Source organism: Centroberyx gerrardi, chromosome 13, assembly GCF_048128805.1.
Source record: "Centroberyx gerrardi isolate f3 chromosome 13, fCenGer3.hap1.cur.20231027, whole genome shotgun sequence".
Classification (NCBI taxonomy): domain Eukaryota; kingdom Metazoa; phylum Chordata; class Actinopteri; order Beryciformes; family Berycidae; genus Centroberyx; species Centroberyx gerrardi.
The window spans coordinates 19,828,173-19,855,862 of NC_136009.1; the positions used below are offsets into that span (position 1 = coordinate 19,828,173).

The 27,690-nt window shown below is 42.7% G+C and overlaps 2 protein-coding genes across 2 annotated transcripts in view; one reads left to right on the plus strand and one right to left on the minus strand.

The window, feature by feature from the left end:
• egfra (epidermal growth factor receptor a (erythroblastic leukemia viral (v-erb-b) oncogene homolog, avian)) overlaps positions 1-5,838 on the minus strand; it is a 37,419-nt gene extending 31,581 nt beyond the window's left edge. The window contains exon 1 of the mRNA XM_071910861.2: positions 5,590-5,838. Within this exon, the coding sequence (XP_071766962.2) occupies positions 5,590-5,668 (79 nt within the window). The 5' untranslated portion in view covers positions 5,669-5,838. The remainder of the gene's footprint in view (positions 1-5,589) is intronic.
• A 7,896-nt stretch (positions 5,839-13,734) lies between these two features.
• Positions 13,735-25,658, plus strand: mmp16b (matrix metallopeptidase 16b (membrane-inserted)). Its single transcript, XM_071910842.2, has 10 exons — positions 13,735-13,863; positions 15,903-16,051; positions 16,868-16,984; positions 18,231-18,535; positions 21,539-21,700; positions 21,872-22,089; positions 22,218-22,356; positions 23,152-23,302; positions 24,702-24,817; positions 25,297-25,658. Exons 1-10 carry the CDS (start codon positions 13,735-13,737, stop codon positions 25,656-25,658), a joined length of 1,848 nt encoding a protein of 615 aa, XP_071766943.1.
• The last annotated feature ends 2,032 nt before the right edge of the window (positions 25,659-27,690 follow it).

The following is a 27,690-nucleotide window of genomic DNA, read 5'->3' on the forward strand; positions in this document are numbered from 1 at the left end:
TCACTGTCATCTGTCAACACTACATTTGCATAATGACATGAAGATCCACAGGGTTCAGTACTGAATACAAATGTACCAACGTATCCCTACTCTGAGAAAAAAAAAAAAAAAAAAGGCCACAGACTATTTCTGTTCACTGTCCTTCTCAGTTGAGCTGAGCTGCAAAATTTCCCAGAGCGAGGTTTTGCTGTGTGACAGTGCCATGGTTTTTAGCCGAGCTGAGACAGAGGCCTGCAGGATGGAAACACAGTCAGTGCCCACTTTCCATCTTTACTTACAATACTAGCACTGTTTGACAAAACTACTCCAGTGATTTCAGCCTGACAAGACACTAAAAGCCTATCAAGTCTGTTCTAAATGCTATTCAGACATGTATAAACTGACAAAAATCGAATTCATTCACCACAGAAATCAAATATGGTAACGACTTTTTCAATTACTCCAGCTGACATCAGTGTTACAAGGTTCCACCATGTATTGGCAAGTGTATAAATACCTGGCTGCCAATAAAGGAGGAAAATATCATTATTAGTGGTTAAGAAGTAGGCAACCAAGTTTTTGATGTAGTCCTGTTTGGAATTAAAACACTATTCTCAAAGGTCTACTATATGCAAACATACTGTACATACAACAAAATGAGAACTACCAGAAGCTGCTCATACAATAAAACATATTGGTACATCACTTATTGTATATTACCTCTTTGGCCTGGATTGCCCTTTTAGAACACAGAGGAATACAAATATTACTGATGTTCAATATTAGTGTTATATTAGTCATGTGTTAAAGATAAGATTGACAACAAAAGGCATTCCACTATGTATCATTTCCACACAGCAAACAGACATTTAATTTGCAAAGAAAATGATTGCTGCATTGACTCATGTCTTCTAATGATAAGGTCTTTTTTCTTTCTCAATAGGGATTAAAACATTGCTCAACAGGGCATAACCATTTAAATCATGAAAACATATGATCATTCCCTCCTTTGTCCTCAGTAAAAGATATGCTGTAATAGATAGACATACAAGGGTGGGCTAATAACTCTATTGGAGCAGTGGCCTCTTTTCCCTTTTAACACGACACTGCACCTGATGAGATGGGAAGATAGCAGAAGGGCTTTTTTCCAGCCTGAATTCCTTGGTCTCTTTCCACTGGAGACTCTATGCAGCCACTGGATCATGGAAAGGCCATAAAATGCAGGGGATGACTTTGTTACCATGTATAAACAAAGGACACAAATCAGTTCAATGAGTAACCACGTCCAGACAGGTCACTTATTCCATGCAGTGGATGTACACAAACCACAAACTATGTGTTTGTAGCTGCAGCATTCTCCAGAGAAACAACACAATGCACAATGGGTTACTTTGAATGAGAGGCAGAGAGGAGGGCTTTCAATAATTGAAATCATTGATGTAGCAGACAGCATTGCTTATCTCGTTAAGTATTTATGGCAGAAATGAAACCAATACGTAAAGGTTTGTTGTTTATCGGTTTGTTTTTATGATGGCATAGACTGACAAGCAGCTGAACCAAACGTGCAATGAACTGCTACAATCAATTGCAGAACCGCTCGATTTTTAGGCCTTAACAATGGATGAACTGTATAAAGATGTATCTTTACGGTAAAAAGTAAGCGGAATAACAAAAGTTGCTTCCCTTCTGTGTTTCCATCTCGTTGGCATGCGTGTCTAGCCTTGGGTGTGTCTGTTGCACACCACAGATCTCCACCAAAGTATCAGTGCTGCCAGCCAGATAACCTGCCCTCTACAGAGGCACTATTGTCCCTCAGTGAAACCGAAATCCTCCAGCTCGCCTGCTAAACTAAAATCTCTGCCACTCAGACCTAGTGCAGTTTATCAAAGCAGGGAGGGAGGGAGGGAGGGGGAGAGAAATTCTCCCCCAGCTCCCACGGCCCCAACCCAGGAGCCATATCTCCAACAATGGCTGTAGCAGATGGAAGTCTGGGAAGGTCATCAGAGGTAGGTACTGTGCAGACCAAGCAGACACCAGCAAGACGCAGCACAGGCAGCAGCAGCAGCAGCAGCAGCAGCACCCCTCTGGACCCTAAAAACCAGACTTGAGATTCTCGGATTACAGAGGATCATAACCTATATTTCACTACCGCCATCCATCTAATCCCAGAGAGTGGGCTTTAATGAAAAGAAAAGATCTGGTTTTCTGAAAGCGATGGAAAAAAAAAAAAAAGGTGATTGATGAAGGAGGTTGGCTTGCTGGAATCCAACACAATGCAGAGGGAAAAGCACTTACTCAGAATGCTGAAATGCATTGCAGCAATAGATGGGATCGAAATCTGCCATCGTGATTCAGCTGCATGGGCAACTTCTGCAGGTGTGCAAGAATGCAGAGTACATTTAAATGCGGAAACGATGGAACTGGACTTCACCCATATATTATCTTCCAATCTCGTTCTGTCGAGAACTAGAATAACCCATTAACTCTGAAAAAAGCATATTGATATAAGCGGGTTATCCTGTGCCCACGCGAGCCTGGGAGTCTGGCATTAGGGATTAAGGATTTAGCCGCCGACATGTCCCTGTGATTAGTTTGATCTTTCACAGGTTATCTCATAGCCCAGTTAGAGGCAGGGGGCCCTCAGGCAGTTCCGCCTCATATCTGCACTCTGGCAGCCTGGAAGAGGGACAGATATGACAATGAAAATATAGAAGTGTTTTAGAAATATCTGAGTGGGCATAAAATAAAATAAAAATCCATCATCACCTCCACAGTACAATTCCATCCAATCGATGCCACGTCAATTTAGCGTTTGATCCTGTGAATTAGCGCAGTTATTACTTCCCGTTGGCTGCTGGATGAAAACGTGGGCTTTCTTAACAACCTCCCCACAGATGATGACAGCTAATAACTGAGAATGCCAACATGCAGGACGAGGAGCATTTCTATTATTCAGCAGGTCCTGCCTGACTCCCACAGCCCCCATCACACCCTGCCAGGCTGTCACTGACTGGAGGACTGACATGTGGGCTTCCTGTGGGAGAGAGTGCTTGGCTGCTGCTGAGTGCATTATCAAATCTCAAATTCATCTCCAAGAGGGAGCCTACAGCCTTAATGTCTTCCCCATACAGGATAGCAACATCCAATAAATACGTTCAGATCCCAACGAGAGAACTAAAGGAGAACTTTAAGTTAATTTTTGCCACTAATGCAGGAAGTAATGTGGTGGTGCAGCAGGGATGCATCGAATAGACACCTGAGAAAATACACATTTCAGGTAGTCAACATGTCATTACTGAGGAATAGCCTCTGTTATCCATTCCTAGGTTTCCTTTTGAGTTAAAGTTAATGGATAAGCCATCTGCAAACTGGATGGCACAACCTCATGAACTCATTGTGGCATCCTTGAGCTACTCTTTCTCTAATAAATAACTCATATTAATTATGTGTTACTTGTCTTTACTTGTCTTATCCAAGCATTTGTTATTTGCCGTTTGCATTTTTGGCAAAATGAGAGGCGCGGTGATGCCTCGGGGACTTAAATGCAATTTGACGCCTCGTCCAAATCAGTTTGAGCATTTTGGACACTGTGTGCTAGGAAAACACTGTGTGCCACATAGAAACATCTGTCTCAGCCCCTGGCCAAACAACAACAACAATAAAAAAAAAACTCTGACCATATTGTGGAACTCACATTTGCCTGGAAATGGAAAACTGGACTAACTGCCAAAAATGGACATTAATTAAATCAAACTATACTGCATACCATAACTATCATTACATACAGTTGCTGATTTCTTATAGTTTCTTTTAGATTATAATTTTATAATCCTAAAATCCTTGTTTACTGTAGGAGACTCTTACTGCTGGGTAAAATGTGTGCTGTCTAGTTTGTTTAGCAGCCCAGAAATATTTAGGGACTCTGTCTTTTTGGCTCACAAACACGTTTGATTTGTTATGGTTCTCTGAAAACCAGCGATGGATGTAACTTGCTAGAGCGGGCAGGATAAGAAGCGACTTGCATGTGTTAACTCTCTAGGGCATTCTGGGACCAGCGCTTGCAATACACGGACTCTGCTGCTTATCTGCTTATGAGGAGGAACGACGGTGTAATGAGCGTGGACAGCGATGACTGATGAAAATAGGAAGTAAAGGTCAGGAGGGATTAAAGTGGTTCCTTTGGCCACTTTCTCTCCTGACACCTGCCCTTTCCGAGATCTGAGTCACACTGTGAAACCTCGGTCAGTACATTTGGAATGAGTTTTCTTTTGCAATTTCATTTGAACCACTGATATTCCTGTTGAATTTTCTTTATTCATCCGAGACTCATTCCCATATAGTAAGGTGAACATTTATAGACTCCATATGTTCGACTTTTAAAAACAATAGGACATTTGTGGAATGTTGAATGTTGTTGAAAGCATAAAGAAGCATTGAAGTAACAGTCAAAACAGTGCAGCTTGTGTCTTTTTATAAAAAACAATAGTTCTATGACCTTTACTTCAGGGCCAGCAGAAAGCACTGAAACAAGCAGGGCAAGAGAATTCAAGTGTTCCTGCCTTCTTCAGCACTTGTTTTCATACCTTCATCAAGCTCATTTATTGTTAAATCCACACCACACTTACCTGGCTTTGTACTACATGTCAAGTGGGCAACTTTTCAGTCCAAAGAAGTAGCCTGTCTTCATATTTTGATCTAATTTCCTTTGAGGACCTGATGCAGACTGTACACATGCATCAGCTGCTTGTCATGCAAGAGGATGTTTAAAATATACTGTATATATATATATATATATATCAATAAATAAATAAATGTGCACAGCTGAGTAGGCTAGAGAGAGGGGGAAGCAAATCTCAAATGAGAAAATATGGCAATGTCAATCATCAATGTGAGGTCCAATGTACAAGGAGAAGTTAGCAAATGAATCAAATGTACTTTTACTGTGTGTGTGTGTGTGTGTGTGTGTGTGTGTGTGTGTGTGTGTGTGTGTGTGTCTGTCTGTGTTATAAGGTGGCAGGGTGTCCCAATTTAAATTCCAATTTCGCCTACAAATAGGTCAAACAGTGTATATTGCACAATGTTCAGGAAAAAAATGCTCACACCATCTGCTCACAAATACTGCAAAATAAAAAACACACACTTGCTCAGGGGACTGGTAAATAAAGTACGCCAGTAATTGCACAATCCACATCCCCTCCCCGCAGCATCATCAATCTGGTGCAAATTTGCGTACATTGGGTCGTGATTTCACACTGGATGTGGCAGAGATGCGTTTGCGCAACAGACTCATTGGCCAATCTTTACTCTCACCAAGTCAAGCATATGTTTCTGAAATATATACGACTGTATTAGCACTATAAATTACTATGAAAGACGCGTAGTAACATTATAAACGTATTCCAGCCGCTCTGTAGCTTATGCCAGGTCACAGCCTTAACAGCGAGAGGCTTGCGTGAAACTTTTCCCACGGAGGATCAAGTTTCTACTGTGCCGTTTGAATAGTTTGTGTTTCCATGAAGCAATGCTGGATAAACACTGAGGAAAGCTTTTGCCACTGTTACTACACAGCCACGTCCATGTAAAAAAAAAAAAAAAAGTTCCTTGACTTACCTTTCTTTTCCGGCAGGACACAGGAGACCAAGGAGAGCAGAGAGGTGAGAGTGATCCACATTTGAAACTGTGTTGCCATCGTGTTTTCAAAGCCCTTCGTTCTTCCGCCGCGAATAAAAAGGTGTCATTCCGTGTCAGTAGGACGCGATAGTCTTTATTAAACTAAAAAAACTTTGAAGTTTTCGTAAACTAAAGGACTTTTCTTTTCCTGGGGAAACTCAAACTTTGACAGCTCCTCCTCCTCTCTCGTATATCTCCAGCAGTCGGAGGCGCTTGCTTTAGTGAGCCAAGGAGAAGCTATTGGCGGCTCTGACGTCAGCAAGAGGGAGGTTTGATGCATTTCTCAAACCTCTCAGGTGGAGAAGCAAAGTGTGGTTATTTTAGTAAAAAATAATGAGCACCGAAACTATTGCTATTGAAGTATTCTATCTTTCAGTAGCTCATGATGTGGCAATAACGTAGGTTGTGTTTGCTGTCAGCGTAAATAAATAAAAAGGGTGACTTCAGTCAGTGAGCATCATAAGGCAAACAATCACCAATATAAATAAAAATCAAGTATATTTTCAGAAAAGTATTCATTTGTAAGTTTTCCCCTTAAATGACTCTATCTATACATAACTTACATCAGTTTGACAATGCTTAATATCATGCATACTATGACTTTAACTCAAAATTATTTATATCAGTGTATTCTGTAATTAAAAAGGTGGGTAAACTGAGTTTAGGTGGGTTTGCCCTTCACTTCTTCCCTGCTTATAGTATCTGTGGTACTCAATAGCACATTATGGTGTACTTTATAGTATTTTTATCTCCTGTGGTATCACTGTAATATTCCTATAATATTTCTATAGGGACATTGACTTTCGATGTGACATTTGTCCTTCTAAAATGTATTATATGACAATTATAGTTCTTTTTCATGAGGAATAAACGAGGTGGACCGAAACCATTCTGATTTAAACTGTTATTATTTTGCAGTAACTCATGATGGAATAATATGAATTTAATTTGCTGTTATTCAAATTAATTCTGCTCTGGGATAACTGGCCAAGTCTTAGTCACAACCTGAAACAATAACAGAAAAAAACAACAACAACAACAACAACTGAGATCACCACATTATCTGAGCTGAAGCTTGAAGACTGACTCCCATTCTGAGCGTTATCAAAGACTGTCACCAGAGATGAGGAAATCTAATTACAGTGTTATTTGACAGATAAGAACAACGTCATAAACTTGACAAATAGGTCTTCTTTCTGTCAGATTCTTATCATTTACCAATACACAGGATCTGATGTAACTATCCGGGGGCTTTTTTAGCACCTAGGTAGAAACTGTAGCTTGGATGTTAGAGGGGAGGGAGTAGGTGAGTCATCTGGGTTTTCAAACTTAAACTCTTATCATAGATGTTTCATTGAATTTGGCCCACAATACTTCCAGAAGTAAGTTCCCAGAACCAACCCCACCCTCAGACAGTATTGTTTTGTTGATTTACCTGTATGAAAAACAATTTTCAGCATCAGTGTCATACAGGGGTTGAATGGACGAAATGTCTAGACTGTTGACAGAGTGTCAGTCTGATTAGAGCCGAGTCTAAAAGGATGTCAAGCTGTTTAAATGTGTCTGTTGTTGTGCACAGATCAGACTCTGTGGGGACAGGAGTGATAGAAATCATTTTTCACACTGGTCTTTATTTCATTACTGCTGCCTAATGGTTCAGCAAATCGTCTTTGGTTGTTCTGTTGGAGGAAGAGGTTATTGTGTTGGGTGAAATTATGACCATTCTCCTCGCAGAGAAATTACCTAATGTGAGGCTAACGTTTCACGTAAGACAAAACAGCCAGCTATTTTGAGCGCACTGTGGATGTGTTGCAACTGTCAGTTTGAATGTTCTAGGGCCAGTCATTGGGAAACAGAGAACATTTTCCATGGCCTTAAGTCAGGGGGGGGAAATGTTAACTGAAGGAGTGTGCAATTAAGTGATAAAGTCATTCACTTCTCAAGGTTATGCCCCTCTAAACGGTCCACGACTCATCAAGGGGATCAAGAGAGGTTGAATAGTTTTACTTTTAGCGAAAAGCAAATTTCAGCTTTATGGTCATAAATTTAACTCCATCTCAAGGGTTGGTTTTAAATGTTTTGAAACCAAGATTAACCGCAGAATACAAAGCCACAATGGAGTCTCATTAAAAAAAACAAAAAAAACATCTTGACTTCTCACCAGTGGCCGATTTCTAAACCAATGTCTCAAATATGAAATGTTTCAAAATAAGAGAGAGAAAGGAGTCCCAGTTGTTAACGTACCACATTTCACCATCCATTGCTGTCCCTAGTGCTTTTTGCATGGGCCTGTACCCAGAGTCTCACACCACAGCTGCCTGTCAGCCAGGCAGAAACACTAAACAAGCACACCATAATGACCAGAGCACTGGGAATTCTTGAGAGTGAGAGTAAAAGAGAGAGAAAGAGATAAAGAAAGTGAGCGAAAGAGAGAGAGAGAGAAGAGAAGATGACAGTTAACTGCTTGGTAAAATAAACACATGTCCCACCTTGCAGTATTTTCACATTTTCAGTCACTCATCAACGCTCAGTACGCACCCTGCACTGGTATTCACTAAACTCTACAGCAGAGAGCTTAAGACAAAGAGAGATCATTTTATCCCTCTACCTAAAGACACATTATGGATTAGGAGCATGTGTTAATACACGCAGTGCAGATTTAATACTTCTTTCAAATACAGTAAAAGCCAAACAATATAATACACATCTGTCAAGACCAGTTCGATTAACTAATGTTTATACAAGGAGTCAATTAAGTGGTTCAGCGAGGCAGAAAGGCTGTGTGACCGTGTGCTGAGGGGAGATAACTTGTTTCCCTTAAGGTCTCTCTCTGATCTGCATGACAGGGCCCAGATGGACCAGCAACATCTCAGTGATATGTAGGCTACATTTTGGAAAAACATTCATTGGAAAGTACCAAATCACCCCCCCCCCCCCACCCCCAGTTATCTCCCCTAACATGGGGGAGTGTCTTGTACACGACAGAGATGAGAACGTGCTGTAGAGGAGGAGGAGGAGGAGGAGGAGGAAGAGGAGCACAACATATGGGATCGTATAGGATCCAGTCACTCGAAGGCACAGCATCTGCTGCGTCTGCACCAAAACATCACACATCACACCAGCCGCGTTTTAGGAGAATGAATGTGAAACCAGCCAACAGCACCAGTGAACTTGATGGGTCTTTTAAATTTAAGGAGGTTTGTTCTAAAATTAGTTTCTGAAGTTTATTTAAATTTTTTCCAAAAACTAATAAAACATAAACATTACAGTACACTCAGACGTTCGGACATCCCGTATAAGTATAGATGTATAAAATGGTATAAAGTATAGCCAAAATGAAGGATCGTCAGTAGTGACCCTTGACAGAGATGTATCCTTACAAAACATAGACATATAAAACATAAACATCGACAAAAGGGATAATATTTATCACCAGTACATGCAAGCCTACCTATTCGTTGGACCATTAATGGTTAGGTACAACACTGAGAGTAGCGATCCTCAGTTAGTATCTGATACGCCGCAGTGTTACATGCACATATACCCTACTGTATATACCCAAATATACATATAAATGTACTTACCTGTCCATCTAAATATACACATATACATTCATATTTTCATCACCAAAATGAAGTATTAGCCATGTGAAAAGTGACACAAAATGAAATGAAATGAGAGTGCAAAATCAAGACGTGCCATGGTCTTGTTTGGCAACATGACAAAACTTTTAGAGCCACTATCTGTTAGAGATACTGAGTGATGAACTTTCCAAAATGGATTCATAGGAATTACAAAATGAACTCCTCAATTTTGGTTTACGGGATGCTTGTTGTGAATGTCGGTGCTCTATTTTTGGCACTTGTCATGTTTGCCATATCTCTGACATGTGAGATAAGACTGGGATTAGATGTGACTGAGTCCATACAGTCTGAAAGCTTTAATAATAGCTTTCTAAATCCTATTTTCAGTGGTGAGGTTGGAAGGCCTCAGGCTCTCAGAACAAACCGTCAAGTACCAATTAATTAGGTTTAATTAGAGAAGCCAGTGAGATTACCTGATATCTTACCATCTGCTCCCCTCAAGGCAATTCTCCTCTAGCTAAGCTCAAATAGCAAAGACAAATATTTGAACAAACAAATGGGTTGTTATTTTGTAATATTGAGTGTATTGTCATTTTATTGGATTTTGTGTGTTGTGGGTGGTGGTCTTAAAATATTTAATTTGTAATTAGAGATATTCTACAATCTAAAATTGAATCTTCACCCAATCACACACACACATACACACACCCTTTGGTTTCTCTTGGTGATAAAACCTGTACATTTTCTTATTGCGCTGTGTTTTACCATTTCCTGACAAGGCCCCCGGTCCCTGGCCCTGAGCCATGCTCACTTGCCAGAGCATGTGGTCTCCATGGCAGCCCATTGGGTTACACAGTAAACACCTCAAAGTAAATGAATGAACCTGTTTTAATCCAATAGGAATCCCTTTCTCAACTTTACCAGTCACATCCTGTTTCAGTCCATGGAACACCTAGTTTACAGTCATCATGAGTAATCTGAATTATTTTCTGTAGTTTTGGTGTTTTCGACTTTCTCCAGATCATTTCGGTTCATGCAATTTTGGTTTAAATGTTTTTCTTGTACACTGCACCCTGTGCCTATGCCTATAATCTAAAATAAAATGTTATTAGGGATTATCGTGGGGTCATGAGAGTTTGATAATCCTGTTTTAATGTGTTTTGTGGATTTGGAAAATGCCTATGACTGTGTTCCCTGAGGTTTCTTCTATGGGGTCGATGCTGCAAGCCATTCAGTCCCTTTACACTGTGAGCGAGAGCTGTGTTCGCATTATTGGCATTAAAGTAATAATCCACAACTTTTCCATATAAATAAATGTCCATTTTGCTGGTCTCGATTGCCAATTGATACCATACAATAGTGATTCAAGTCATAGCCAGTTCAATGGCTATACATTGCTCATAGCTGTTGTAAACACCTATGAACGGGTCCCTCTTTCCTGGGAAAAATACTCCAGAGACAACAACAGCGGTTTGTTTGGAATAAATATAACAAGGTAGAAGAAAATATAAAAAGTCGCAGTCTACATTGAGTGTCTTTTTTATGTTGGGCCAGTGTCTACACCGAGTGCAAAACACCAAAGCAATAACTTCTTCTCACCAAAAGTGACGCCAAAATCAAGAAAAACAAGAATCTTGCAGATTTTCACTTTAAGTCAAGCTTGTTCAAGGTAGTGATGAGACTCCGACAAGGATGCACCTTGTCCCTTCTACTGTTTGTGATATTCCTTGACAGGATACCAAGGCACAGCCGAGCTCTGGAGAGTGTCCAGTTCGGTAACATTAGGGTGACATCTCTGCTGTTTGTGGATGATGATGTCCTTTTGGCATCATCGGACTGTGATCGCTGATGTGCATTGAAGCGGTTTGCTGCTCAGTGTGACACGGTCGGGATGAGGGTCAGCACCTCCAAATCTGAGGCCGTGGTTCTCTCCCAGAAAACAGTGTCTGTGACTTCCAACAGATGTGTTCCACATAGTTTCTTATAATAGCAACAATAGACGCCACAGCAGGGTTTCCAACATGCATTACATGAATAAATGAAGATGAAGGCCATTTACCTTGTTCAGTGGTTGATTGTAGTGTTGGCCCAGGCAGGTTGGTGGTATAGCAGCATGAAGGTGTTGATTCAAAAGGATGATAATTTAATCTTATAAAAATAAGACCGTAATACTACAACAAATAGCGGTTGAAAAACTGTGTGCTGGCGTCTTCCTGGCTACCTGCGACGCCATATTAATTACCCACAGGTCCTAACAACCGTGACAGGTAAAGCCATTTCAAAATAAAAGCATCTTCTTAATGTTATCCATTACATAAATCAAATTTCCGTAATCCATTTTCTACCCGTCTATAAATTATATACATGAACTAAGACATAAACCAAACCACAGGCAAAAATAACCTTGCCAATATTATCAAAATGGCTCCTACAGTGTCTGTCCCATTCGGGTGAGGGTTGAGCTGCCCCAAGTGCAGGACATCCAGTATCTTGGAGTCTCATTCACAAGTGAGGGTAAAAGGGATCAGACTGTGATGGTGAAGAGGGAGCTGAGCCACAAAACAAACTCTTGATTCACTGGTTGATCTTTATTCTGACTCTCTCTAGTGACTGAAAGAATGAGATCGCAGATGCAGCCAAAATGAGGTTTCTCCGCAAGATGGCTGACCTCGCTCTCTGTGACAGGGTGAGGAGCTCAGCGATCCAGGAGAACCTCGGAGTCGAGCCGCTGCTCCTCCACATTGAGAGGAGCCAGTTGAGGTGGTTTTTGGGCACCTGGTAAGGATGCTCCCCTGGGTGCCTCCCTTTGGAGGTGTACAAGACATGACCGACCCAGGACACACTGGAGGGACTACATCTCCCAGCTGTGAATCCCCCAGGAGGAGCTGGAGGACGTTGCTGGGGAAAAGGACGTCTGGGCTGCTCTGCTTACCCTGTTAACACTGCAACCCTGATTTAAATAAATGTCTAGAAAATGGATGGATGGATGGATGGATGGATGGATGGAATGGAAAATGTTAACTTAAAACATTATCTGTCTGCAATATCACTGCCAGATTCATTAGACATATTGGTACCATGAACACACACACACACAGAAAGGGAAAGGAGAGAGAAATTTTACACCTTATGTTGGTTATGCTCAAATATTAACGTATATCTCCCTGCAAGAATTTACAACATAGAAAATTAATAATTAATAAAAAATACCAAAAGACTGTAATGTGAACATGAAGACCTTAAGTAGGCCTATGATAAAGCATCTACAATGAGTTTCTGTTCTTACTCCTAACCAAATGCCCTCTGCCTGCCATCTCAAATGAATGTCAAATCAATTTCTCAGTTCATTAGTTTGTGGGAGGTGGATTCAGGTTCCTGTGTGTCCTGTGTCGTCTGAGGTTTGCAGGCAAACAGCTGGTGGCCTGGTTCCTCAATGGAACACCGCCATCTTGTGGTTCGCTTGAGGCATGTTGTATATCTACTGAAAAATGCTGTAGGCCTACATTGTACATCTTAAGAGGGAAATTGAAGTTCACATTCACCATGGGCTGGGGACTCTAAATTTCCTGGGAGGCTGACAGGGTGAGAGCAAGACCTGCTGTTCTGAGTCCTAAGGCCAGGGATTCACACAGGGGGTAAAATATGGGACAGCCATTTTCATAAGTTATAAGTAGCCTGTGGCCCATATAGTGCCAGTTTCTGTCCTATAGGCTCAGAATATGCTTATTGCAGCCCCGGTGACCAGTCCATTAAATTATACTCATGCAGGATTATGCATAATGGATGATCAAGGTGGATAATAACTGGATGAGTCATTAATTAACCAGTCAGTTAATAAAATTGTGCTGTGGTCCATGTTCAGGTGCAGTCTATGTACCTATATTCCTGTTTCTTATGGGTTACTATGCAGGTTTCGGTCCAGATAATGAACATTTGGACCAGGTTTCTCAAGGCATTAGAGCTGAAGAATGTATAGCTTGTAGGTCAGTAAAATTCACTGAATCCAATGTAGGCCTATGTCTCCCATCAGGAATTTATGATCAATCTGTCAGGTGAAAATTGCATTGGGCCTATGCAATTACTAAATCAAACGTCCTGACAGTGCTGAAGAATGCTATTTCATCTCACATGGACTGTATAGGGCAGCTCTCATGATGCTGCCAAGTAGCGCTGCGCTGCGTGTGAGAAATCAAAGCGCAGGCGTCGAGTCGGGAGGGAGCCTATCTTGCGCAGACTACTGTACATGGCCATTGATGCTGCTGGATAGATGTAGCCCTGATGTAAATAAGAATGGCGAGGGCAGTGGATCTAAAATGCTGCGTTATCTCAGCTTGACATCGGAACATTTTACGCCACCGTCGGGAATCTGCAAAACGTGGGGTCGTTTGCTCGTTTTCGTCTGAATCTGCCTTGACAGCTCGCCTGATGGTTTTCATTTGACACAAGAGCCAAAGCAGACGGGCGGCTTCTTCTAATAAACACTCGGGAAAAACGGGTCATTATGACCTTAGTATCCTCCGCTAAAATAAAACCATCGGATTGCTTTTACGCAGCAGCCTTCTGCTTGCATTTTTTGCTTTGGATTTCGTGTGCCGTGTCCGGAGAGGAGGATCATCAGTTCAGCGTTGAGGTAAGATAAATGGCCTTCGCCGCTTATCATAAATGACCGTGCTCTCTCCTCCAGATCATCTGCCTCTGCGTGAAAAAAACAATATTGACTCTTTACGTTATCCTTGAGCATGCCACATAATTACCATAACGCATAACATGGAGACATTGTAAGCCTATCAGGACCGCACACGCACTGAACGGCAAAAATATCGCGCATTCTTTATTTGTAAGGTGCAATGAAACAGAAGGATGCTCATTTGAGGTTATTACACTGCGGTGCATGAGCCGAACTGATCCAGCCCCCTGATCCCTAATGTACAATCCAGATATGATTGCACTTAGTCTATTTAAACGGTCACAGTAGCCATATCATAATGTTTTCACTGAGATATGCTTCATGATAACCGTACTTTTTGGACAGGCCAGTAAAGTCACACTTGCTTATTTTTGGCGGCATCGTGGTGTTGCAGGAGATTAAACATTTGCAGACCCAAGTTGCATAATAGGGTTTAATATCTTGTACCTTATTAATTGCTGTCATTTCCATCCTGGCCACAGGCACCCCTCCCATCACCCTGAAGAAATTAAATGGTGGAATTGACAGTCACACAGACTCTCACACACATCATTATTCAATTTCATGGCTCACTGAAATCTCTCTCCCAGATCTGCGCCTTTGAACAAACACAACACACAGGAAACACACCCACAGGAAAGAGAGAGAGCGAGGGAAAAAAAGGGATAAACAAGGCGTTTAGCTCAGCAGAAAGAGGGATAGAGGCAGAGGGGGGAGGGATGGAGAGAGGAGACAGCTAGTCGGATTAGCTAGCTGGAGCATCTCATAGTCTGTGTAATGATGGGAAGGCAGCTGGTTGGCGTGTGGACAGCTGCGGATGGCGTGGGCACCTCGGCGGCAGGCTCGGGTCTGACTGTGACCCCTGGACGATGCTTGGCCTCGCCGCTCTCCTCCGAGTCGAGCTGCACTCTGGCTTTGTAGGGCAAGCAGAGGCCGGGCCACAGTCCTGCACAGGCAGCCAGCAGCAAGACACACACACACACACTGAATAAGGTCACTGGGAGGGATGTGGATTCAAATGCTGAGGTGCAAATGGTTGTGCTGCTGTACAGAGAGCTTCTCAGCAAACACAAATGTAAACTGGCATTTGGACGTATATGGAAGAAAATACACACCCTTTATCCTCAAGTATATGTTGTACACACTGGAAATACAATTATACACAATAATAGACAATCTACATCTCGTAAAAGCTTGGAACCACTTCATCCATGCAGTGATCTAATGTGTAAATACATTCCACAGAGGCCCATTCTAAATGCAGTTTGGTTTCTGGTGATAATGAGAAATTGTTTGCATGATGGTTTCTATCAGTTAGTCGCTCCGCAGCCTCTTGTCAGATGCGGTATGAATGGAGCCCAGCCATATCTTTATCGCTATTTTATTGTGGGAGTGGCGGTGGCCTGGAGGTTGGAGAAATGGGCTTGTGACTGGAAGCTTGCCAGTTTGAATTCCTGGGAAGAACTGGGTGGGGAGAATCAATAAACAATACTCTCCCCTCCCTTAATAACTACCATTCAGGTGCCCTTGAGCAAGGCACTCTTGCTGCTCCAGTGGAGTTGCTTTTTGGGTAACAGAAGAAGACTGTGGTCGTACTGGACAGTTTCCCAGCTGTGAATGAGTTATGAATTCTGCAAAACAGCATGTATGCTCGGTTTACTTTGCCTGGATGAAAATGGTTTTGTGCATGACCAAATCTATCTCATTCAGCACAAAGACTAACAAGTAATGACAAGGTATGAATGTGTCTGTTTTGAATGGAATAAACCGCAAAGCATAAAAATCTCCCTCTCTATTATAACCTTTCACTTTTGACATATTGCACAGCTCAGTTTATACATTGTAATTGCAGACCAACCGACTGAATATCCCTTATTCACATTGTGACTTTTTAATTTAACCTTTAACATGAATTGCCATGTATTAAGCATTAATCTCTGGCCCAGATGATCTAAATCTTTCTCCTTCTTCCCCCCTCACAGGAATGGCTACAGAGGTACGGCTACCTTCCCCACACAGACCCCAGAATGTCTGTCCTGCGCTCAGCCCAAACCATGCACTCAGCCATTGCTGCCATGCAGCGCGTCTACGGTCTCAATGTCACAGGGACACTGGATGAGAGAACCAAGGAGTGAGTATAGACATGTGCTGTGGACGTGCTTATACACACACACACACACACACACATACACACACACACACACAAGGCGAGGTGCAGTGTTTGCACAAACACATGCACGCACGCTTTCACAAAGCCGTTGAAGTCACATGAATGTAAATCCTCAGCTCATTCATTTAAAATGCAAAAGGGTCTGGCTATGAATATTTGAATGAATTAGAGGAGAACAGAAATAGAGATGTTTAGCACCTTGATTGAAATTCACCTGAATCAATTAACACCCCCGCCATCCTCAGTTGTGCTGAAGGTCTTAACCCTTTTCCTTCTTCTCCATTCTGCATGATGATGCAGTGATATCACACTAAGGTGAGAATTCATGTTTTACATATATATATATTTATATATGTATTGTGTGTGGTGTATTTGTGACATTTGGTCGTGGTATGAATGGGAACATGTAACACTCCTGATTCCCTCTCAGCCCTCATTTCGGGTCCTGAGCTTACACTTGGTGTGTAGAAGTGACAGTGACAGTATTGTAGTGTGGAGTAGTTTAGCTGCACCACGCTCCCTCACTCTGCTGCTGTGATCCTGCAGCTCCTGTCAGGAAAAGAGCTACCTGCTTCACTTTAGTGCTTCATGTTGTGGCGTGGTGGAGAGAGCAGTGAAAAAGCCTTCCAACGTTGGCTCGGTTGACTTTGGTCACCAACACCCTCTTCTCTTCTCTTCTTCTCTTCTCTTCTCTTCTCTTCTCTTCTCTTCTCTTCTCTTCTCTTCTCTTCTCTTCTCTTCTCCTCCTTCCTCTTGCCCTTCCTCTCACTCTCCAAGTTGGATGCAAAGGCCGCGGTGTGGCGTTCCAGACAAACTTAAGAGTGCTTCGAGGTCACGGAAGCGGAGATATGCGCTGACAGGACAGAAGTGGCAGCGAACACACATCACCTACAGGTGAGAGACGGGAGATAGTTGTCATAGCGACCATTTAGATCAGCAGTGCTTATTATAGGGTGTTGTGTTTGCCAGTGTATCCATTAATTTGCTGTGCTCGCCTCTCTCTCTCATCTCTTTCTCTATTACCACCTGGGATCACATGCTCTTTGTTGTCATAGAGACTGCACAAACACGTCACATATGACGGGGCACGCACACACACACACACACACACACACTCACACACTCACACACACATACACACACACACACACAAACACACTGACATCACACATACATTCCATTCAGGATTACATGAATAAAATCACCTTTCCCTTGTGTACATTACAGTGAATGTGTTTATTTACAGCGTATAAATAGCTTGCTGGCAATATGGAATCATGCAGTGTTTTTTAACCCTCTTCCAATATTTCATTTTTTCCTTCCTTTGCATATTTGTCAAAACAAACTGTTTCAGCTGAATAGCATGGAGAGGGAAGGCTTTCCTCTCGCTCATACAAATTGTCTGAAAATCCTGAGTGTAAATTGTCCGTAATCTCAGCAGAAATATTCAAATTCTCATCTTATCATGCCTGATTAAGCTCCAGCTTTTAATAGGTTCTGAGGAGGAACGATAAAAGGGTCTTTGGCACAACTGCAAATTGACAGGTTACAGCAGTAATAGACGATAACACTGTCAATTTATTCAAATCCTTCCTTCCTCCCCGAATTTGAATTGATGAGCCACCTCTCCTAATGGAATGTCAATCAGTGCTGAGCCAGTGCTGCTGCTGACTGCACTTTATTCATGAAAATGAGTGGAGAGAGAGAGGGAGAGAGAGAGAGAGAAGATTTCCCATTCCTCTCTGCCTGCCGGGGACTGATAACGACTGCTGTGTTAAAAGTTCAGTGAAAGCTGCCGGGCTTGAAATAGTTTTGTGAAGTACAACTTTTTTTTAGTGTCTCCTCATTTTGAAAAAATAAAATGTTCACTCAGAATTAATGGGATAACGAGGCAAGGGGTTGAGATTTGGGAGTCTATCGCGGTGTGGTGTGTGTCTGTCTTTATCTCCAGAGTGAAATTCTTTTTTTTTAGTCTTCCTGGATGCTTGGTTCCCACAGTAGTTTCAAATGACATGTATGCTATGATTGCTGGAAATGTAATGTACGGCATCATGCATAGTACAACTTGCAACAAATTTTCTGCAACATGATTCAGGAACCTTTTCCATAGGTTCACACGTTTGCTCTGCTCTTCCTGCAGCATAAAGAACGTCACGCCAAAAGTGGGCGCTCGGGAGACCCACGATGCCATTCGGCGGGCGTTTGACGTGTGGCAGGGTGTGACTCCGCTGCGCTTTGAGGCCGTTCCGTACAGCGCCCTGGAGACTGGCAGGCGTGACGTGGACATCACCATCATCTTCGCTTCGGGTTTTCACGGTGACAGCTCCCCCTTCGACGGGGAGGGGGGATTCCTCGCCCACGCCTACTTCCCGGGCCCAGGGATAGGCGGGGACACACACTTTGACTCGGATGAACCCTGGACCCTAGGGAACCCCAACCATGATGGTAAGTGAAAGGGAAGGAAGGTGGAAAGCTAGAGCCAGAGATGGAGAAAGTGGTGGTGGTGGGGTGGGGGGTGGGGGGGGGGGAGGCAAGGAGCGAGACAAGGAGGCTATGAACCATGGGAGAGAGAAATGGGTAGGTTAGGCTGGAAGAGGGAGGGGAAGAGGAGGAAAAGATATTGCAGGAGCGAGGAAGGGAGGCTATGAACAAAGATAGAGATTGGGGAAGAAAGGGAAGAAATGAGAGAGAAGGGGTGTTTAAGGTAGAAAGTTGAGAAGAAAGAAAACAAATAAGAGGTTGCATAGGAGTGAGGAAAGGAGAGAGAAATAGAAAAGTGCATTGACTCGAGATAGAAAATGGAAAGGAGAGGAGAAGGAGATAAGGACTGATGGAAAGCAAATAATGGAAATGCAGATGGCTGGGCAGCAGGGCAATATGACAGAGATGGCATCACAGGGCAGAGTATGAGGGACGCTTAACCAAAAACAAAGAATGCACAAATGTCTTTGATCGGTCTGTGCTCTGCAAAGAAGCATCACCCCATCTGTCAGGAGTTTTTATGTTTTTTTCTGCATAATAAGCTCTTCAGATGACAGGATAGAAAACCCTGCTATTTTAAGACATTGGTTGCTGGCACATTATTATGGCTGAACTGTTTATCTTGAATTTGATAGCTCAGCGCAAGGTTTCAAGAGCGTTCTACATTAGAGCACCAGATAAATATCTACAACATTATTATGACAAAATGTAAACATTATAATGCTTTAGCCTGTAATGTTTGTTAATGTCTACTGACAACTCATCCCTGTGCTTTGATGTATTATGCTATGCTATACTATACTATACTATACTAAACCATGTTATGTTATGTTATGTTGCTATGTTATGTTATATGATTGTCATTTTATGCTGTCATGTCATGTCTCATGTCTCTTGTGTTATGTTATGTCATGTCTCATGCCATGTCATTGTGTCATTTTATGCTATGTTGTCATGTCATGTCATGCCATGTTATGTTATTTTATGTCATGTCTCATGCCATGTCATTATGTCATTTTATGCCATGTCATGTCATGCCATGTCATGTCATGTCATGTCATGTCATGTCATGTCATGTCATGTCATGTTATGTTATGTTATGTTATGTTATGTTATGTTATGTTATGTTATGTCATGTCTCATGCCATGTCATTGTGTCATTTTATGTCATGTCATGTCATGTCATGTCATGTCATGTCATGTCATGTCATGTCATGTCATGTCATGCTATGCTATGTTATGTTATGTTATGTTATGTTATGTTATGTTATGTTATGTTATGTTATGTTATGTTATGTTATGTTATGTCTCATGCCATGTCATTGTGTCATTTTATGCTATGTTGTCATATTGTGTTGTGTTGTGTCGTGTTATGTTATGTTATGTTATGATACACTGTGTTTTCTGCACTGTGTAGATAGTTGATTTATCACACCTCTATTTCTAATGGAGGAGTGTGGCTGCTGGCAGGGTGCAGCAGCCCAGAGAGGGAAATCAGATGCCTCTCTCAGCCCTGCATCCACAGGCACTTTAATTACCCTACCTGCAGGGTGCCAGGCTTGTCAGAGCACCACCGGGCTGCTTCGCTAATACCCATGTGCCATACACTTACATTCTATCCCCCCATTAGTGTGAGAGGGTTATAGTTGGCGAGTGTATGTTTTCAGACGCTTTTTGCCATCAGCTCCCCTCCCCCTCTCTCTTTTGTTCTCACTCGCCAATGGTAATATTCTCAGATTCCCGAGTCAAATTCATGTTCACCCTTGTCCAGTGTCCCATGGCTATCCATGCGGAGTGCCGAGGCTGTTTCTGAAAAGCCCCTGTCTCAGCTTATGTGTCTGGAACACTGTGCCGCCTTTAATGGGCTTTCACAGCGGTGTAATTGTAAATGTTGCATGTTGACATGTGCGCTAATGGTAGCTCAGGCCTGTCTCCTGGGAGTTCTTATGGGACGCTTTTGGTTTGTTGGAAGAGGGCAGTTGTGTTAGATGAAGGGTGTGTGTGTGTGTGTGTGTGGGTGGGGAGGGGAGGGGGGGTGTAACCTTTTAGCTGCTGGCAGAGGGTCAGTGGTTGTTCTGTGCAGCGCTGCTGGCAGGAGAGGATATCATGTTTTAAAGGGCAACAATCTCCCGGGGCCAACTTCAGTCACAAGCTGTACAGAAATGGTGTACTTCTTTCTGAATCGAGCTGACGCTAAGAGCTGAATGCTGGCCGTGGAATGACATTTTTTTAAATTTGTGGGTGTGTTTGTGCATGAAGCTGAACTCAGGAGCATGCGTGCACTTGCGATAGGCCTACGTACGTACTTGTTCAGTTGGCCTTGTGTGAGTGTGTGCCATGCTTCGGTTTTAATTGTTCTCTATTGCCTTGGGCAGCAACGTGAGTGTGTGTCCCTCTGTTCTCTGAGAGCTGTGGCTCCCATGGTGACTTATCTTCCCTTACCGAGCAAAAGAGAAATAATACCCGCACTCTAAAATTTGCTCGCAGTAATCTTTACTTACGCCATGTTGCACAAGAATAGGATAATGGGAGTAAGATTCAGTTTTTCCAGGACCTGAGATATATCTGATTTGAGATGTGCCTACACTATGTTGTGTGTCTTCCCTTCCCATCTCTCAGACTGATTCCTGTCTGTCTGTAGGAAAACAAGATCACATGTTATAGCTAAATATCCGGTAAATCTGATTTCCATACAGATTTACTGTTTCCCAATTCAGTGTGTAAATAAAGGTTTCTATGTACGTTTGTGCTTGTCACTGTATGCCTGTTTGTGTTGATGAGTGTATGTATGCGTGTATCTGTGTGTGTTTTCTTGTGTTCGGGTAAGCACATGGCTGTTTCATCTGTGTACATGTGTAAGTGGCACATATAATCACATTCATTCAGGTTCACATGCTTGTACTGTATGTTTGCCCTGCATGTAGTGTGTTTTCCTCCTCGTCACTGCTGTCCTCTTCCCCTCACCAGGCAATGACCTGTTCTTGGTTGCGGTTCATGAGCTGGGCCACGCCCTCGGCCTGGAACACTCCAACGACCCCACCGCTATCATGGCTCCCTTCTACCAGTATATGGACACAGAGAACTTCAAACTACCTCACGATGACCTACTGGGCATTCAGAAAATCTATGGTAACCATCTACTTCACAAATTTATTTAGTCTGTATTTCAAAGAAGACATTATCCACTGAACAAAGCAACTTACCTCTTAATGCTTAGTGCAATGTCTTTGACTGATTTGATCAATGTTTTCCTCTCCGTTTACTCGGCTACCGTAGCTGATGCGAGTTTCTTGTCTTCAGGTCCGCCAGATCGAGCCCCCCAGCCTACCAGGCCCCCACCCACAGTCCCACCTCCTCGCTTCCACCCTCCCTCAGACCCCCGCAAGCATGACCGGCAGGTCAAGCCCCACCGCCCTCCGCAGGGGGCCAAGCCCTCCAACCCCAACTCCAAACCCAACATCTGCGATGGAGGCTTCAACACCCTGGCCATCCTCAGACAGGAGCTTTTCGTGTTCAAGGTACAGCAGATTCTGTTCACCTGGGTGCAAAGCTGTCTGCATTTATCTGGGGAAGAGCAGAATGAAGAAGATGATGATGATGATAGTAATGATGATGATACGTCATTCTGTCTTGTCCGTTTCTATAGGACCAGTGGTTCTGGAGGGTACGGGACAACTCAGTCGTCCCTGGCTACCCCATGCAGATAAATTACTTCTGGAGAGGCTTGCCTTCCAAAATAGACGCCGTCTACGAAAACAGCGAAGGAAAGTTCGTCTTCTTCAAAGGTGAGAAAAGAAATGAAAGAAATTGTTTCTTATTGACTGTTGTGATGGAGAGTGACGGTGACGTTTTCCTGCTAAACCGCGACAACCGTCATCTGAATGTGGATGTGCAATCTCTCTAAATGTGATCTTTTATTTGTAGGCTAATGGATGAATGAATGAACTGATGCGGGAGAACGGGTGACTGTGAGGTTGTTTTAGTTGTGTACGGTAACAGAACAGGCGAAGGTCCGGTACAGCCATCCGTCCATCAGGCAGATTAACATGACATCTGTCACCCAGCAGGATCAGAGAGTGCCTCATGCTTTATTTATTCACTCAGGGGGACTTAACTGTGTGTGTGTATGTGTGTATATATGTGTGTGAGAGATTGTGTGTGTGTGTTTAGCTACTTAGTGCAAGCACACCACTACTGTAGCTCCCCTCACTCTGCCTGAGGCACTTATGATCAAACTGAATTAAATGCAACAATAGCTTCAATAAAACACACAACAATGAGTCTCAGTGGAATTGCCTTCAGAGTATCATCTTGGTGTTTATTGTATTATAGATAACGCTGCGTAGATTTTCCGCTGTGCATATGTTTTCTAAATTAGGTGATAAATCTAACCTTTGAAATGACATAAAAACAAAAAAATAGACTATCACCGGCCAAAAAAACTACACAGAACGCTTGAACGAACTCAGCGCCAGCAGTGCTTTGTCTGTGCCAGCAGTGTAATTTTTGAGCTTCTATTTATGATGAGTTCTTTGTCCCAGAGCCACTTATCTGTGTGTGTGTGTGTGTGTGTGTTTTAGGAAACCGTTTCTGGGTGTTCAAGGACACAACTCTCCAGCCTACCTACCCTCAGGACATCTCCCTGTTTGGGAGCGGCATGCCCACACAGAGCATCGAGACAGCCGTCTGGTGGGAGGATGTGGCCAAGACCTACTTCTTCAAAGGAGACAGGTCTGTGTGGAAAGGATTATTACTACAGTATGTGTTCATTATGAAGTTAGGTCTTGTGATAAGCAATGGGAGAAGACTGGAATCTCTTAGGGCAAAAACAAATGCTAGGTAGACCTTGGAAGGCTGAACCCTGTATTGACGAAGGTCTTTTATTTAGGCTGGTAAATCGACTCTGTATTACCAAGTTGTGGATTAATTCATTACATATGTTTATTTTGGTTTTATCAGTGTGATTATGTTGAAGACTGTTAGGATTCATTTATTACTGTGCATATCATATAATATGGTTTTATCCAAGGTTGTACTTTGTGTACTCTAGTTGGAAGTGAGCTAACCAAGTCATCCAGGAAGTCTTCCCAAACTAGAGAATCTGTTGTTTATGCGTCTATGTGCATTGCAAGGGTCTTAGAGCTTGAGAATATGCCAATGTGACTCACATGTTTGTTCAGCTGTCATGATAAATCATATCTGAAGAGGTCAGGAGACCCTGTGGTGAGAGCTGACAAAACGCTTTGTCATGATACTGTCATCCCTCTGCCTGCTGTTGCACATCATGACAAACAGGACTTTCTGTCCATCGTCAAAAACACAATTTCATCTCTCTAGCGTCTGACAGTTTGGTGTTTGCTGGGATCCAAAACAAATGACAATGTGTAGCAGACCCCAAGATCTGTGTGTGAGCGCATGAGGAGGAGATCAATCACAACAACCCCCACAACAAATTTGCGCGGTAGATCTCAACACAGTACGGTTGATTGATTGACCGCTTTTGCTAGTCATGTGAATGTGAAGTCAGTTGCTGTTCATTATGTGGTCAGATTGAGGGTGAAAAATGTTTTTGAAATGGATGAGTCTGGCCTCCAGGGACCGGCAGCAGCTTGTACTCAATGGATGGGAGCTTGGTGATGTGTGTGTGTGTGTGTGTGTGTGTGTTTGTGTCTGCTTCTGATTATTTTGTGAATGGGTGTTCGGTCCTGTTCAGGGGAATGACCACACCAGACACTGAGGTGATCTGTCAGGAGGAGTTTGGTGCAGCGGTAAAAGCCGACAGGGACAGGAGTGGGAAGTCAAAATTGCCTTAGTATACAAGACCGACAAATACGAGGCAATCTTGTGCTTTAGTGCTGATGGATTTGGTGTTGGTGACCATGTCAAGCTGTTAGATAACTGAACGCTTATGAAACTCTACACTGATTTGTGTGTGTATGTGTGCATGTGTGTATGCCTGTGTAGATGTGTCTCAGTGTGAATTGCCTCCTACACAGGACGGACCCAGATCAGCATACTGTAATATTCCTGGATCATGTGTGAAAAAAGGGGTGGCTGTCCATACCTCTGTGTATCTGCATTTTTGTTTACCTCCATATTAACTGTAGTGTTTCTATCTAACCTGTCGTAGATACTGGAGGTACAATGAGGACATGAGGACCATGGACCCTGGTTATCCCAAACCCATCACTATCTGGAAGGGCATCCCTGACTCTCCACAGGGGGCTTTTGTGGATAAAGCCAACGGTACGCCCGCTTTATGTATGTACAACCAGTTAGCTAGGGCAGATCCTATCCGTCTCACATTCCTCACTTTTCACTCACCAGTGTAGGCGGTGGCGGGATACCGGGCGCTAATACAAGACTAGAGTCCTGATTCGATTACACTACTGTACTTTAAAGTCCCCATGAAATTAACTCACATTACTTTTACTTCCTGGAAAACAGAGTATCTTTCATGTTGACCTCATGCTGCACTAGTAGGCGTAAATATCCCGCCCCTCCTGACCCTTCCCATCAAATAAAACTGCCTTTCTCTCCCTGACTCATATTCCATTGGTTTAGGCTTTTGAATGATCCCTCACTGCATTATGCCCCGCCCCAACATCCTGTTTCAACAAGAAATGCATTAAATCCAGGAAGTAAAGATGTCTGCAACTAATTGGAGAATCTTAAATTAAATGTATATGAATGAATCTGTTGTATCCCACAATCCATCCATCCAGGCTTTACCTACTTCTACAAGGGGAAGGAGTACTGGAAGTTCAACAACCAGCTGCTGCGCGTGGAGCCCGGCTACCCCAGGTCCATCCTGAGGGACTTCATGGGCTGCGACGGTCTGCCTACCGACCCCGACTGGGACTGGAACCCCACGGTGGTGGAGGAGCGCCACTACGACAGCGGCGACGTGGACATCGTCATCAAACTGGACAGCGCGGGGGGCACGGAGAAGGCGGTGGCCATCGCTATCCCCTGCGTCCTGGCGCTGTGCATGATGGTCCTGCTCTACACCGTTTTCCAGTTCAGGAGGAAGAGCACGCAGCGCCACATACTGTACTGCAAGCGCTCCATGCAGGAGTGGGTGTGAGGGACGCACTGTATAGGGAGGGGTGTGGAGCTCTCATAGTGGTCTAGGTATTGCTTGAAGCCCTAAGTACAGTATACTGGAAGCACTGTAAAGGGTACAGTACATTAGGGTTGCCATGTTGGCAGATTTTAAAACTCTGTGTTCGAACCCAAGCTACAGTGAAGCAAAACGATCAATGGAGCTCAACTGAAGACAATGAGGGAGCTACGTCTCCTACGTCCAACTAATATGTATGTATCTGCTTTGACTTTTTTCTGTATCTTGGAATGAACTCAATTAAGTGAGACAGAGTTAAGCTGAGTGGGACCTTCGTCTATCCCCGTCTCTGCACGCCTCTTAAAAAGCCCCTAGCACTAACTTCAGTGGACAAATTAGATATAGGCTACTACTTTACTTTTCATTTCTTAATTAACTTGCCCTAAGCTGTGCTTTTTTGATTTAGGGTCCCTGTAAAAGATTATTCATTGTGTGGAGGACTGATACACAAACCAAATATGACCTTTTCTTCCAAAGAGGATTACTGCTCGATGTTGTTTTTGATGGGATATTTTTCATCCATGGATCTAACATTGTGGCATCATTCTCACATTTTCTTTTGCCATTTCTATTCATATCCACCCATCTGCTCTGTCATCTGTGGCGATAGGAAGCAGCAGTTATTAAGAGCTAGGAACTGAAGACTGTGAAGGCGGTCTATCTCCAAAACAAGGGGCCAAAAACCTCTCTGCAATATTTATGAGACTGCCTTAATCACAGATTACTTTTACTCCCTTCTTCCTCTCTCTTCCTCTCATTTAATACCTCTCAGTTTCCTTTTCTTTCTCTCTTTCTTTTTCTTTCACACGGTGTCTGAAAGCTGCATACTGAGAAGAATACAGTAGGATTCCAAAAAAATCTATCAATGCATTAATTACAGTCCATAATACAACACCAACACCTGTAAGCAAGGATGGTGGACGAAGATTTTCCAACATGGAGGACAATAAACGATCTATCTAGTGCCGTCCACAATGGGTTTATTGCTCTTTAAATTTGAAAATTTTCTAAAACTAACGCTCAAAGTGCCCACTGACGAGTATCAGCTTTCATTCATAGCTTCACCTGTTGGTGTGAGAGAGAAAGGGAGGGTGTGTATATCACACACACACACACACACACACACACACACACACACACACACACACACACGCACTGCATATGTAGCGTCAATTATCGGACAGCTAGCAGTGAGACATCCATTATCAGACATGTCCCCGTCTGACATGCTGCTTCACTTTTTCCTGACAAATTTGGATGCCAACCCTCCACAAACAGTCATCCACAGTATTTAAACAGGTTTACCAATGCATATACCAATTTCTGAAATGATACACACATATTTCTGAATAAAAAGTCAACTTGATATCTGCTTACCACAACTGGACAAGCACATCCACTGTGGATCAGTGGGCAATGTTATCGACCAGACCGCCATCTTGTCAACAAATAGTTGCAAATAGTTGTGGATTAAGTGGGAAGTGAAAGCATTGCTGTACGGAGCCAAACACCAAAACAATAACAGGAATTAATTATTAGCCACAACTGGGTTTGGCTGCATGTCCGACAATGGAACTAGGTTGTTCACCTTGGAGGTTTTATGCACTGTATCTGTACTCAACCATCACACAAAAATAGAAGCAGGTTACACAAACAAGTGACAGATAAATGTTTATAGAACTACTTTAACATTGTTAAAATGAGTGGGCATATTGGAAAGGCTGAAATCTCACTGAGATTGTGTCCGATAATAGAGGTTACCCACATGGTAACACTTTATAATAACCATTGTTAATAAATGATGCATTAATCATTACTTAATGTTTATTAACTATGTTTTAATGGTTAAGTAATGACTAATTGATGATGATCACTTACATTGTTTACTAATTAATACTACATGTCTTAAGCATTAATTAATGATATATTTATAATTCAATTAATCATTTATATATAGTATCTGAACTGTAAAAACTCTAATCAATGATTTTTATTG